This window comes from Aspergillus glaucus (genome assembly GCF_001890805.1).
Source record: "Aspergillus glaucus CBS 516.65 unplaced genomic scaffold ASPGLscaffold_3, whole genome shotgun sequence".
Lineage (NCBI taxonomy): Eukaryota > Fungi > Ascomycota > Eurotiomycetes > Eurotiales > Aspergillaceae > Aspergillus > Aspergillus glaucus.
The window spans coordinates 1,173,407-1,186,394 of NW_019170455.1; the positions used below are offsets into that span (position 1 = coordinate 1,173,407).

General features: G+C 49.2%; 8 protein-coding genes across 8 annotated transcripts; 6 read left to right on the forward strand and 2 right to left on the reverse strand.

Annotated features, from left to right (window-relative positions):
• Nucleotides 1-712: 712 nt before the first annotated feature.
• ASPGLDRAFT_118510 (BTB/POZ domain-containing protein) lies at nucleotides 713-1,240 on the forward strand (the record flags this gene model as incomplete). The annotated part of the gene is made up of 2 exons (XM_022539964.1): nucleotides 713-826; nucleotides 890-1,240. Coding segments are annotated over 2 exons (465 nt in total), but the record flags the coding sequence as incomplete, so codon positions are not given.
• Nucleotides 1,241-1,633: 393 nt separating this feature from the next.
• ASPGLDRAFT_22762 (uncharacterized protein) lies at nucleotides 1,634-2,431 on the forward strand (the record flags this gene model as incomplete). The annotated part of the gene is made up of 3 exons (XM_022543217.1): nucleotides 1,634-1,654; nucleotides 1,735-1,809; nucleotides 2,063-2,431. The coding sequence occupies 3 exons, from the start codon at nucleotides 1,634-1,636 to the stop codon at nucleotides 2,429-2,431; spliced, it is 465 nt and encodes a 154-aa protein (XP_022404652.1).
• Nucleotides 2,432-3,490: 1,059 nt separating this feature from the next.
• Nucleotides 3,491-4,680, forward strand: ASPGLDRAFT_1011431 (BTB/POZ domain-containing protein). Its single transcript, XM_022539409.1, has 5 exons — nucleotides 3,491-3,591; nucleotides 3,708-3,786; nucleotides 3,840-3,966; nucleotides 4,017-4,598; nucleotides 4,654-4,680. The coding sequence occupies exons 2-4, from the start codon at nucleotides 3,767-3,769 to the stop codon at nucleotides 4,509-4,511; spliced, it is 642 nt and encodes a 213-aa protein (XP_022404653.1). The 5' UTR covers nucleotides 3,491-3,591; nucleotides 3,708-3,766; the 3' UTR covers nucleotides 4,512-4,598; nucleotides 4,654-4,680.
• Nucleotides 4,681-5,971: 1,291 nt separating this feature from the next.
• ASPGLDRAFT_117984 (flavin reductase family protein) lies at nucleotides 5,972-6,697 on the forward strand (the record flags this gene model as incomplete). Its single annotated transcript, XM_022539918.1, has 2 exons — nucleotides 5,972-6,025; nucleotides 6,077-6,697. The coding sequence occupies 2 exons, from the start codon at nucleotides 5,972-5,974 to the stop codon at nucleotides 6,695-6,697; spliced, it is 675 nt and encodes a 224-aa protein (XP_022404654.1).
• On the reverse strand, nucleotides 6,340-8,489 carry ASPGLDRAFT_43057 (flavin-containing monooxygenase). Its single transcript, XM_022545732.1, has one exon. The coding sequence runs from the start codon at nucleotides 8,254-8,256 to the stop codon at nucleotides 6,775-6,777; it is 1,482 nt and encodes a 493-aa protein (XP_022404655.1). The 5' UTR covers nucleotides 8,257-8,489; the 3' UTR covers nucleotides 6,340-6,774.
• Nucleotides 8,490-8,586: 97 nt separating this feature from the next.
• On the forward strand, nucleotides 8,587-10,145 carry ASPGLDRAFT_1011453 (lipase/thioesterase family protein; the record flags this gene model as incomplete). Its single annotated transcript, XM_022539410.1, has 2 exons — nucleotides 8,587-8,769; nucleotides 8,837-10,145. Coding segments are annotated over 2 exons (1,057 nt in total), but the record flags the coding sequence as incomplete, so codon positions are not given.
• ASPGLDRAFT_64038 (uncharacterized protein) lies at nucleotides 9,859-10,919 on the reverse strand (the record flags this gene model as incomplete). Its single annotated transcript, XM_022548735.1, has 3 exons — nucleotides 9,859-10,132; nucleotides 10,186-10,579; nucleotides 10,625-10,919. 3 exons carry the CDS (start codon nucleotides 10,917-10,919, stop codon nucleotides 9,859-9,861), a joined length of 963 nt encoding a protein of 320 aa, XP_022404657.1.
• Nucleotides 10,920-11,083: 164 nt separating this feature from the next.
• ASPGLDRAFT_1011456 (cytochrome P450) lies at nucleotides 11,084-12,955 on the forward strand. Its single transcript, XM_022539411.1, has 2 exons — nucleotides 11,084-12,248; nucleotides 12,298-12,955. The coding sequence occupies exons 1-2, from the start codon at nucleotides 11,247-11,249 to the stop codon at nucleotides 12,913-12,915; spliced, it is 1,620 nt and encodes a 539-aa protein (XP_022404658.1). The 5' UTR covers nucleotides 11,084-11,246; the 3' UTR covers nucleotides 12,916-12,955.
• Nucleotides 12,956-12,988: the final 33 nt, after the last annotated feature.

The window sequence follows — 12,988 nt, forward strand, 5'->3', positions numbered from 1 at the left end:
ATGGCTTGGGAGTTTTCTCGACGCTCATGATTCTCGGTGTATGATTCTAACCCAAGGTTTTCAAATACATATGCTAACATATCCCAGAAACTATTTAACATGATAATCAGGCTTCCGATATGGGAAATAGAGGACTACCAGGCGTAAAACACGGGGACTCCTACGAGCCAAGAGAAGGAGATCATTCAGAACTGGTAGAGCTGTTGGTAGGATGTCGCTTGCTCGCATGTATACTGGTTACTTTTGCTTTTTGTGTTGGACTAGGATAAATCGTGGAGGCAAGGTAGATGCTAGTTCTCAAGCATGGATGATAAATCCTAGAATCTGTCGCATTATTTGTGCTCCTCAATATTCCAGCTTAGACGCTATATATGCTCGATATGGCCTTCTCTGTACACCAGCGGCACATTTGCTAATTGTGTGATGATTAGTGGGTCATGTGACGGAGTCAACAAGATGCGGGGACAGCAAAAAGTACTTTCTACCGTTTCGACTCTATGTTGTTGTCAAAAGGCAAACAACATGGCGAGTACTATTTCTTCGGAGGATTGTAGACCTTTCCATCCCATGTCTGTCCTGGAACAAGAGCAGAAAGTGGAAGAAATGCAGCAACCAGGAACGGACGCTACTCCATATGATGGAATGGCATACATTATCCCACGGTACATACACCAAACTTGATCCAGTATAAACAGAGTATATTTACAATGGCAGATGGTATTTGAATCCCAAGTATAGCGATTTAAAAATCATTTGCCGTGGAGAAACGTTGCCCGCCCATCGACTCGTTGTCTGCTCCAATTCGTCGTACTTCGCGCGACTGTCTGTGATAGCAAATTTGCGGTATGTTAGGAAGCCTTGCTTTTCTTTCCTGACTGATGATGTGTAGGAAGGATTGACGCAGGAAATTTTTCTGGAAGACCATGGGCCCTTTCAGTTAAAGATGATGCTGCAATATCTGTACATGGAAAAATACACCCCTGAGCCCGCAATGTTAGCGGAGATTTATGGTAAAGAAAATGGGGACATCTCCCTATTCGAGTATCGGGCTGCTTTTCATGCTCAAATGTACGGAGTCGGAGATTATTTCCAAATTCCAGGGCTCAAGACCGCAGCTCAGCGGTACTTTACCTCAGCATTTTCGTTCCTATTGAACCGCGATGCATTCTGCACAGCAGTCAGTGAGGTCTATAACTCCACACTAGAATCGGATAGGGGACTACGAGATATCGTTGTCTAGACGACAATCTCTAATAATAAAGAAGGATGGGGGCCCAAACTGAACAGGGATATGTTAAAACAGGTGCTGGAGTTTAGTTATGATTTTGGTGTAGCAGTGTTGGAATATCTTTGAATGTATCCTGGTAGACTGATCCTGTCAGGGTATACAAATATGACCAAGCCTTGATTACGGCCAGACTCGTATTCGATTGCATAATTTCTTGTATCAAGGCCAGAAAGGTATTGTACCACATGTGATCCCTCTCCGATCCCCTCTCCTTTTCTCTTCTCTTCATCCCGGTCTTCTAACTTCATATCCTCCTTTATTGTCTTTATATCGGAACTTGTCAAGTTATCAAGCCAGCGAATTCGTCATCATCTGTAGATAAGATGAGCTCGTTTGGGGCCTCCGATGGAAGTCTCGTTGCTCCAGGTAAGTTCTGATGGAGAATTGGACAAGTCCTGCCCTTGGCTTGCGCCATAGCTCTGAACCCTCGACTTACCATCCTTCAGATGAACAGAAACGCGGACTTCACAGCACCACGGACCAGGGAGGAACGCGCTATCCTAGGCAGGACCCTTAAAACGGTAAAATGGAAGACATCGCTTCGAGGTATCTCCTGGGACTCCTCAATATTATTATGCTTTATTGACGAACAAGGTGGCTTCTCGATCCGCAGTACAGTGACTTGAAGATCACTTGTGGTCGACGAAAATCTCCAGCTCATCGAGTTATTTTCTGCTCTTCTTCTTCATACTTTGCAACCGCATGTACCGTAGCTTTGTGGTATGTCTCTCTCGCTAATTATGCCAGTTTGTACGGTGTACTAATGGCTAATAGGAGGGAGTGACGCAAGAAATCTCAATCGACCACTTCAAGCCGCTTCACATCGAGAAAATGCTGCAGTATCTATACATGGGCGATTACACAGTCGAAATCGATGATGTAATCAATGCGATGGACCATACTACCTCGTCGATCCCGTTGAGCCCTATGCAATCTGCGGACTACGAGGAATGTCTTGTCGCTTTGCGTGCGAGAATATATGATCTCGGCGACTACTTTCAGATTGATGCTCTCAAGGTTACGGCAAAACGGCAGTTCCAGATTACACTTGAGCGGGGAAAACGGAGGAAGCATTGGTTGAGGTCATCAAAGTGGTCTACAACTCTACTCCGGAGTCTGACAAGGGGCTGCGAGATATCCTGATTGATGACATCGTCATTCTTGACAGAAGACTTAGTAGGGGTGTGTTGAGAAAGGTACCGGATGAATTTGCATTCGATGTCCGTATCAGCTCGTTGTACTGCTTGCGCGTGATGAAGGCACCTCGGTTGTCCAACCCCATGGCACCGCCCAAGACAGTGCGGTGATGATGTGCATTTACAGAATTTTTTTGCAAAGTCAGAGGTATATTATGGACTGGGAAGTATTTATCTTTTACCATGTGATCTCTTTGTGCGTGTGCAATTGTGGGTTATGATATACATGGTTACTATCAGACCTCATTCGGACCCGATTCGGAGTTAAATATAGTGGAATATATACTAAATTCGACTTTTACTAATTAAATTCCTTCCATAATACACAGAGACGTATGCACAGGACTCACTGTTGACGTAGCTTCCAGATTACGACCACTTCGAGTGGTCATGGTCACCGTTTCTGATGTATGCATCAACTCCGCGCTTGAAGGCAACGCTCAACGCATTTGGTCAGATACGGACACTGAAAGCATTTACTGATTCATGATCTACGGTTTCAAGTCGAATATCTACGATCTGCTTTGCTAAATGTCGAAGACGAAACACTAAATGTCAGCATATTCCTGGTAACCCTGTACCTGGCTGCAATCTTCGCCCCCCACATCGCTATTATAATGTCTTTGATTGTAACTGAACGGCTTCTCAGGTACCTACTTGCATATTATGTATTCATGTGCCAATACTTAACATGAAGAGAACAACCCGTTTATGGGCGGTGGGTGGACCCCATATACTGCCATGTACTTCGAGATATATAACACCTGGAAAATTCCAATTTACCATGCTCTACTAACAAGAGGAATTGTCCATTCTCAACTATAAAAGACTTCTTGGACCGCAATGGGAGCATATACTACAGAGAGTCACAAAGGGGCTAGCTGTATTTGGGTGCACTGAATGTAATCTATGGTTCACATTGAGGTCAACGGACTTGGCTAAGCAAACAGCATAAATTGTGGGATTCACATTTGCAAAATCATGTGACTATTGGGTTTGTCTCCCTTTGTATTTTCAGCGTCCATCATTTTCTAAGTCAGCATCTGTCGAGCTATCAAGACAGCTGCTCTATCTCCATCTTCAGACAAACTGGACTCCAGTGATAAGGTCAGTTTTTCTGCATGTTCGAACGCGCTATGATAAAATACGCTGCCTTCATTTTATTTTGAAGCTTGTGGCTCGTGTAGCCTGTATGGATGCTGTACTCACTGACAATCATCCAGTTGAAAGGAAAGGGAGTCGCGATATATCACAAGTGCACGTTGGCGCCTACATCGGCAAGATGGGAGAGGGTTTTCGAGAGTATACAGCTCCACGACCATCTAGCTTCTCGCTATACTTTATTAACAAAGCAGGTTTTATCTCAACCCTCGATACAGCGATTTGAAAATTACCTGTGATGGGCAAACTTTCCCGGCTCATCGAGTAGTTGTCTGCTCTAACTCTTCATATTTTGCAGCTGCTTGTAGCGATAAATTCGCGGTATGAAACTCTCTATAACCCGTTTTCCGCAGTATACTAACGTTATATAGGATGGAGCAGCGCAGGAAATTTCCATCACCGGGTTCAGCCCACTGCAAGTCAAAATTATGTTGCAGTGCCTCTACATGGGGTACTATACTATCAAAGATGAGGATGTGGATGTGGCAGCCCTGGCAGTATTTGGCGCTACAAAATCCCTTTACCGAGGGATTACCCAAAGAGAACGCATTGTTATCTTCCATGCACAGATGTACGGCGTTGGCGCTTGCTTTCAGAGCCGAAGACTCAAGTTCATAGCTGAACAGAGTTTCTCCGACACATTTCGCCAGATCAAGACTGTGGAAGCATTTACTGCAGCTGTTGAGGTTATTTACAGTACGACGCCGGAGTCGGACAGAGGTCTGCGTAAAATTGTGGTTCAGAATATGATGGACAATAACAAGGGTTTCGACAAGGTCATAGGAGAGGTGCCGAAATTTGCAACTGATCTTCTGATTAGTGCGTTGTGCCGCATTCGCCGCATAAATGAAAGTTCGAGGTGGTAGGAGTGCATACAAATACTCTACAGGAATCTTTGGGCATTTCCAGAATGGAAAATGCAGTTCTTAAAAACACAGACTTATTCCTACAAGGTTCGCGCTAGACTTTGGATTTGGTACGTAGTGCTGATGCTTCTTCGACTCGTAGAATCACGTGCACTATCGCTGTTGATTGCATCCTTTATTGAACCTAACCAGATAAATCAGTCCTACCATAACTGTATGTGAACGATCAAAGAATACGGACCTCGTGTCGCACCAGTACTGATAGGAAGCTGATTACAACAAAATGTCTACTCCCACGTAAATAACTCAATCTCTCAAATCTGCCATGGTTTACTAACAAGAGAAGATGGCTTCGCAAACACCCACAACTCAGTGACTTTGAGATCATATGTGATGGACAAAAATTCCCGGTTCATCAAGACATTATATGCCCTGGTTATTCCTATTTTGCAGGTGCCAGTAAATTCAGGGTACGTCTTAATTCCAACTCCCCCAGTCTCCTGTACTAACGGAAATAGGAGGGCGTGACACAAGAGATAACTTCAACGACTTCGATCCTCCTCATATTGAAAAGCTGCTGGAATATCTGTACACGGGGGACTACACCATCGACGAAGACGATGTCAAAAATCTGATGAACCACACCACATCATCTCCCCAGAGAGCAGCAGTAAGCGCTACATTTTCAGAATCCTGCAAAAACTCCTCCGAAAATGACATGAAAAGTGAATGCATCGCCATCTTCCACACAGAAATATACAATCTCGCCGACTACTTCCAACTCAAAAGCCTTCGAACTCTGGCTAAAGAGAACTTTCATTCCATGTTCAAGACAGTAACAAGCCAAGGACTGGTGCCGTGATTGATGCGGTGTATAGCGTGATGCCAGAGTCGGATCCTCTGCGGTTTTGGGTGGTTTATAGAGTACTTCGGAGTGAAAGAGTGATGCTTAGGGAGACGTTGACTGGTGTGCCGGAATTTGCGATTGATCTCTGGTGCGGCGTTGACTGCTGTTTGTCAGAATATTACGTTTACTATGAATGAATACTGGTGAGGATATGCGGGGGATTATTAGGGCTGATAGCCGAGAAATCATGACATCGATATGGTTACTGTAGGCTATCTTCGGATTAGCTGTCATTATACACGATTCATACGTTGAGCTTTAAACGGAAAAAATTCCCATATTCATTATCACGCATGATCTATGCATAACCTACCGCACCTTATGATCCTCCCCGGAAAACTCCCCGAACCACACCACAGTGTGGACCTACACGCAACTAAGCTTCATTCTAGGCCTAGTCCGGTTCAACGCTTTCCCGATACAGTAGCAATATGCCATCCGAGGTCCGAGTTCCCCACACTCTCGGGGCTCGGCCAAGGGTAGCTTAAATAGCCCCCGGGGTGCTGGATAGCGACATGTTCACAAATATCTAAGAAACGAAATCATCGTCACGATGTTCTACCAACCGGGCTCGACACCGCATAACCTTCCTCATGACCCGTTCAAGGTATGGCCCTCACCCTCTTTCCTCCACTACTAATCCTGATAATGGCAACAGGCCTGCGTCGTCCCCCGCCCAATCGGCTGGATAAGCACAAAATCCCACGACGGCCACACCAACCTCGCCCCCTACTCCCAATTCAACAACCTAACCTTCGACCCGCCGTACGTGATGTTCTCCGCGAACCAAACGCCCTCCCAAACGCGAAAAGACACCGTCGTCAACGCAGAGAATACGGGCCATTTCGTCTGGAACCTAGCGACCTACGATCTCCGCGAGGCTGTTAATATCTCCGCGGAGCAGGTCCCGTACGGGACGGATGAGTTCGTGCGCGCGGGGCTGGAGAAGGAGGATGCGAGTATGATGGATGTACCCATGGTCAAGGACTCGCCGGTGAAGTTCGAATGCGTGTATCATTCTACGCTAAGGTTACCTGCGAACCCGCCCATGGGAACTGTGGATGTTGTTATTGGAAAAGTGGTGGGGGTTCATGTGGATGATAGGGTGTTGACGGATGGGAAGATCGATGTGCGCAAGACGAAGCCCATTGCTAGGTGTGGGTATTTTGAGTATGCGGTTGTGCAGGATACGTTTGAGATGGTTATTCCTGGGGGGAAGGAGATTCTTTATGGGTTGGAGGGGAGTGCGAAGAGGAATGCCGAGATGCCGAGGTTGTAACCACGTGCGGAGTAGGTATACCAGGATGATGTGCATTCTATCATAGCATAGCATAGCATTGCATAAATGTACATAGTTTATAGGTCCTTCTTTTTGGCAACCTGAAGACCCTGGTTGAAATTCCCCCACTTCGCAAACGATAGATCCGAGATATAGTTATCCCTCGGCCTCCACGGCCCCCGATCAGCTGCCTTGGGCAGGTCCTTCTCAGCGACGGTGACATACGTCGAGTTGAGATTCAACAACCGTCTATCCTCCAAGTGCGTGTTTTCAGCCAGGCGCGGCGTCGCAGCTACAACACCGTTATCTTCCATCCATCGCATCAACCGGGTGATAAAGTGCGCTGTCGCATCAGCACCAAGCGTCCACGATGCATTCGTGTACCCGATCACGAACGAGGTATTCGGAACATCCTGCAGCATCACGCCGTTCCAGAGGTACTTATCGCCAAGATGGATGGGTTCACCGTCGACGGTAATGGATGCCCCGCCGGCGATCTGCAGCCGCAGACCGGTAGCCGTGATTAGAATATCGAGATTCTCGAGACTATCGCCCGAGGCAAACTTCATTCCGTTCTCCGTGACATGGTCGATCGTATCCGTTTTTATATCTGCGCGGCCCTTGCGCAGCGCTTTGTAGAAGTCTCCGTCCGGCGACACGCACAACCGCTGGTTCCAGGGGTTATATCGCGGGTTGAAGTGCGGGTCCCATGGGATGTGCGCGGGAAGCTGGCTCTTGGTACGCATGCTCATGATGAACCGTGCTAGCCAGGGGAAGGACTGGCAGAAGAGAAAGAAGATGCGGGATGTCCAGATCCATGAAATCCGCTGCATTTTGCGCGACCATGAAGAGGGCAGGAAGTATGACCAGATGGATGTATTGCGGTTCGGGAGGGAGAGGATGTATGTCGGGGAGCGCTGGACCATGGTGCAGAGGCGGGCTTTTTCGGCCAGGTTCGGGAGCAGGGTCACAGCTGTTGCGCCGGAGCCGACGATTGCGATATTCTTATCGGTATAGTCGAGGTCTTCGGGCCAGAATTGAGGGTGGATGAGCTGGCCGCGGAAGTTATCCAGGCCCGGGATGGGTGAGTGCAGGGGTTGGTTGTAGTCGTAGTAGCCTGTGCCCCAGACGATAAACCGCGCATTCATGGTCTTGGTCTTGCCATCGTGCTCGACTGTAAGCGACCAGAGGTTTTCCTTGGAAGACCAGTCTGCGGCGAGGACTTTGTGTTGGAAGTGGATGTGCGGTGTGATTTTGTATTCGTCTGCGGTGTCGCGCAGGTACTTTGCTATCGATTCGCCGGTGGCGATCGGGTTATCCTGATGCCAGGGATGCCATGCGAAGCCAAAAGTAAACAAATCTGAGTCGGAGCGGATACCGGGGTAGCGAAAAAGATCCCACGTCCCACCGAGATTATCGCGGGCTTCAAGAAGGGCGTAAGAATGGTTAGGGAAAGCAGATTGAACGCGATATGCGGCGTTGATGCCGGAGATACCGGCGCCAATAATGACAACATCTGTGGTCTGTGTGTCTGTCATGTTGACTAGAGGGTTTGACATTGTAGTGTTTAGGAAAGAGAAAGACGCAAGTAATATACTTGAAAGATGCTCGCAAGGATTGCGGAAAATAGCAAAGATTGGCCAATCAACGGCCACTTGCCGATCCACGGTTCATGGCAGCCGACTTTCCTAATGCGGTATTCACGATGCTATTCAATTTCGAGATTCATATTCAGATCAGATGAGAGATCTGACCTCGGACTGCTAACTGTTCCTAGACCGAGGTTCTTTCTTTGGGAAGTGTTTGCGATGCTCGCAAGCCCGTATGTATTTGTACTTGTAGTCTGATGTCCCCCCCCCTTCCTTGTTCTGTACAACACAATGTGCGACAATGACACAAATCACCCTCCGGCAGAAACTAGACCTGATCCCAGCCATCGCATCAGTCTGGCTGACTATTATCTTCGCCGCGCTAACCGGCTTATTCCAACGCCGAGCTAAGACGTGGTACTTGCATATATGTTACGCAGTCTTGCGAAAGGTTACCCGGCGACTATCGCCGTTGCAGATGCAGTGCGTCCCTACAAACCTATGAATAAGTATACTATGTACAAAGTACGGAGTATGTTAACTAGAATAGATGGGTGTCCCCCTCTACAAGCGCAATGTACAACAAGTACATGACCAAAACTAAACAACCACCGCGCACCGTCTCCCTAGAATCCGGTGCTTACAGTCACTGGATCGGATCCCCTGACGCCTCGCATGTGCTTATCTGGTACCACGGCGGCGGCTTCGGGCTCCCAGCAAACAGAGGCTACTTTAAATTTTTCGCGCGACTGCTGGCCGACGCGAATAAATCGCAGCCAAACTCGCTATCTGTGTTCTGTCTGAGTTATACGCTCGCTCCGCACGCGCAGTACCCAACCCAACTCCGCCAAGCAGTCGACTGTCTACGCCATGTGTTGGAAACCCATACACCAGAGAAGGTGTTATTAGGTGGCGATTCCGCCGGTGGAAACCTTGTCGGCGGGGTGCTCTCGCATCTCGCGCACACCCACCCCGAAATCAAACCCATCAACCTCTCCGGCGCCCAAATAAAGGGCACCATAATGCTAAGCCCCTGGACATCGCTGGACAGCGAATTCCCCGACCAAACCATCGATTCTCGGGGCGACATTGTCACCGAGTATGTAGCGGGCCCCTGGGCAGGGGGGTACCTTGGTTCGGCGGCACGAGACTTTTACACGGATCTGTCGCGGGCGCCGACGGAGTGGTATGCGGATTTTCCGGTGGAGCGGATGCTTGTTTGTGCGGGGGGCACGGAGATTATGCTTCCGTTGTTGGAGGATTTGGTGGATAAGATGAAGGCGGGGAGGAAGGTGGAATTTGTCGTTGGGGAGAGGGAGTGTCATGTCGCGCCGGTTTATCATTTGTATGTTGGGGAGGGGACGGAGACGGAGCAGGGGAGGGAGGTTAAGGTGTTTTTGGGGGAGTGCATCGGGAAGGCGTAGTAGCGCATCGGTCATAGTAGTATTTATGCTCATGATTAAGTACATAGGAAATGATACCAGTGCATAAGGCATATTCAGTACACAAGATGATATTCACATACAGAATCGGAATAATCATACAAATCATACATAACAATACATAACTAAATCATTGCTCACTTTGTTCCCATTTGCGCAACTTCCGCAAAATCCCCGATCCAATCCCCCGAGCAGCCTCCTGCATCCATGACGGAAACGCTCTAACCAGCGAATAGTGAGCCAGCCGCGAGGGCAGGATAACCTGGCCACTGCTCTGTGTCAGGATCTGCTTGACGACTGCCGCTGACACGGTCTGGGGTGTCAACACCGGCTGATTGAATTGGTCACCGGCGTCGGTGAGCTGCTTAATCATGGCTGTGCGCACCCAGAGGGGGTGAATCACACTGCGTGCGTTAGTATGAACCGTGTTTAAACAAACTGTATTTGGAAGACTCACCTGGTCCGAACCTTGGGGGCATGGTACCAAAACTTCAACTCCTGTCTCAACCCCTCATGGAACGCCAGCGCACTAGACTTGGTGCAACAGTAATCCACCATCTCACCCAATGCCATAAAACTAGCCATACTAGCAACCGTAATCACATGGCCGTGGTTCTTCTTGATCATGTCCGGGAGGAACTCTCGGACAGTCATGAAGTGCGAGACCGTGTTGACCTCGAAGGTCTGCCGGATCTTGTCCTCGGGTTCCTCGAGGATGGTCCCGTCATGGCCTACACCGGCGTTGTTGACGAGGACCGTGGGTTCTCCGTGTGCCTGACGGATTTTGTCTCCCACGGTCTTGAGGCTGGATGAATTTGTGATGTCGCAGATGTAGAAGAACACGTTTTTGGCTGTTTTGTTAGCTTCGTTCTTTCATTTTGGAATAGGGAACATACGCAGCTTGAATTCAGGCTCCTTGATATCCACAATAACCACTCTAGCACCCGCCTGCGATAGATCCTCCATGACCTGACGGCCAATACCGCCAGTACCCCCGGTGAGCAGAACCAGCTCCTTCTCACCCTGCCAGGAGTCCGAATTCCAATTGTTCAGACTCCATTTAGACAGCGTGCGATTGGTATATCTCAAGAAACCCAGGGCCAGAATCGCGGCCAGGGAGTTCTGGGCCAGTGGCGATTGAAGCACCTGCTGGACCTGGGGGTGGGCTGCGAGTTCTTTGAATTGGTCCATTTCGGTCTTTGTCAATGTAATTCGTGCTTGTGATTAATTTGCGTATATTGCACTGGATGATGGATCACTTATAAGTCTCCGGAATAAGATGTCCTCGGCTCACATGGAGTTGATATGGTTGGGGTATGGCTGGGGTTTGAGTTATTACCCGATGGGGAAATCGTTGCGAATTGAAGATCTCAATGATGGGGTTGCGAGCCGAATATTTGAGCCTCTGGATGAATATGCATTGATCTCCGTGGATATATTAGCTGCCTGGAGTATGATTGTCTCTACTGAATATCTATTGCACGGGGCAACTCTCAATCTATATACTCTTCTGTGAAAATGCTCCATCTGACCGGCCTGGCCATCGTCCAAGGTTACATTGTCCAACACTTCTTCCCCGAATACCACTTCCGCACCACCGTCTTCACCTCTCTCTGCCTCAATGTCCTCCTCTACGCCTTCTACCGACTCTTAATCTACCCTTACTTCCTCAACCCCCTCCGCCATCTCCCCACCATCCCGGGCCGCCCGCATGTAAAAATCATCTTCGACAACCCCCGCGGCCGCATCCCCCTCGAATGGATCCGAACAGTCCCCAACGAGGGCCTCATCCACTTCCGCAATGTCTTTTCGCAGTCCATGCTGCTCGTTACGAACCACCAGGCGTTGCTGGATGTGATGTCCTCGCGGACGTATGATTTCGAAAAGCCATGGCGTGCGCGCGACTTTCTCGCGCGGATCATCGGGTTCGGGCTCATTCTGAGTGAGGGACAGGCGCATCGCAAGCAGCGCCGGGCGCTGACTCCGGCTTTTAATATTAAGAATATTCGCGCGTTATACGGATTGATGTGGGAGAAGACTGGTCTGCTCTTGGATGAGATGGAGTCGGAACTCCAGCGCAATCCGTTCGAGGAGGTGTCTAGCATGGGCAAGATCGAATTGAGTATCTGGGCTAGTCGACTTACGCTTGATATCATCGGTCCGGCTGCTATGGGACGTGACTTTCGGTCGCTGCATAATCCTGAGAATAAGGTGGCCGATAGTTTTAGTGCGATTCTGGAGCCGACGCGCGAGAAGATGGCTTTCCTGGCGGTCAACTTTGTGCTGCCGCAATGGTTTGCCAAGCGTCTGCCATGGTCTTTGAATGAGGTTGTTGACAACGAGACTGGATTCCTGCGCGATCTCTGCAATGAAATTGTCCAGGAGAAAAGGGCAGCTATTGTGGCCTCTGGAGCGACAGCCAAAGAGCTGGAAGCCGATATTCTGGGAACGATGATGATGGGCGGTGATTTCACCGACGACGAGTTGGTCGACCAGATGTTGACCTTCCTCGCTGCTGGCGTACGTCTCTCTACACCCCCTATACCCTTACAATCGCTAACAGGACCAGCACGAAACAACAGCCAGCGCCCTGACTTGGGGTTGCTACCTCCTCACCCTCCACCCACAATACCAAGACCGCCTCCGCGCCGAAATTCGTGCCCGCATCCCCTCCGGCAGCGCCCCAATAACCTGGTCCGACCTCGAATCTATGCCTTTATTGAATGGCATCTGCCAAGAAGTCCTCCGCCTCTACCCAACCGTCCCAGTGACAATCCGCGAATCCGTCCGCGACACCATCGTCGCCAACAAACCCGTCCCCAAAGGCACGAGGCTCATCCTTTGCCCGTACGCTATAAACCGGAGTCCGGAGTTCTGGGGACCCACGGGGGACGATTTCTTGCCGGAGAGATGGATTGATACGGATCCTGAGAGTGGGAAGCAGACGCCGAATCAGCATGGTGGGGCGGGGACGAATTTCGCGCAGATTACGTTCTTGCATGGGCAGAGGAGTTGTATTGGGAAGGATTTTGCGAGGGCGGAGCTGCGGTGTGCTATGGCGGGTGTTGTTGGGCGGTTTGGGTTTCGGATGCAGGATCCTAAGCAGGAGATTCATATTGCTGGGGCTGTGACTACGAAGCCCGTGGAGGGGATGCATTTGGCTATGGAGAGGGTTGATGAATGGTAATGTTATGATGCATGCTTATTATACTTGTGAATGTCAACATCAATATGAATATGAATGTACATGAACTTTTGGA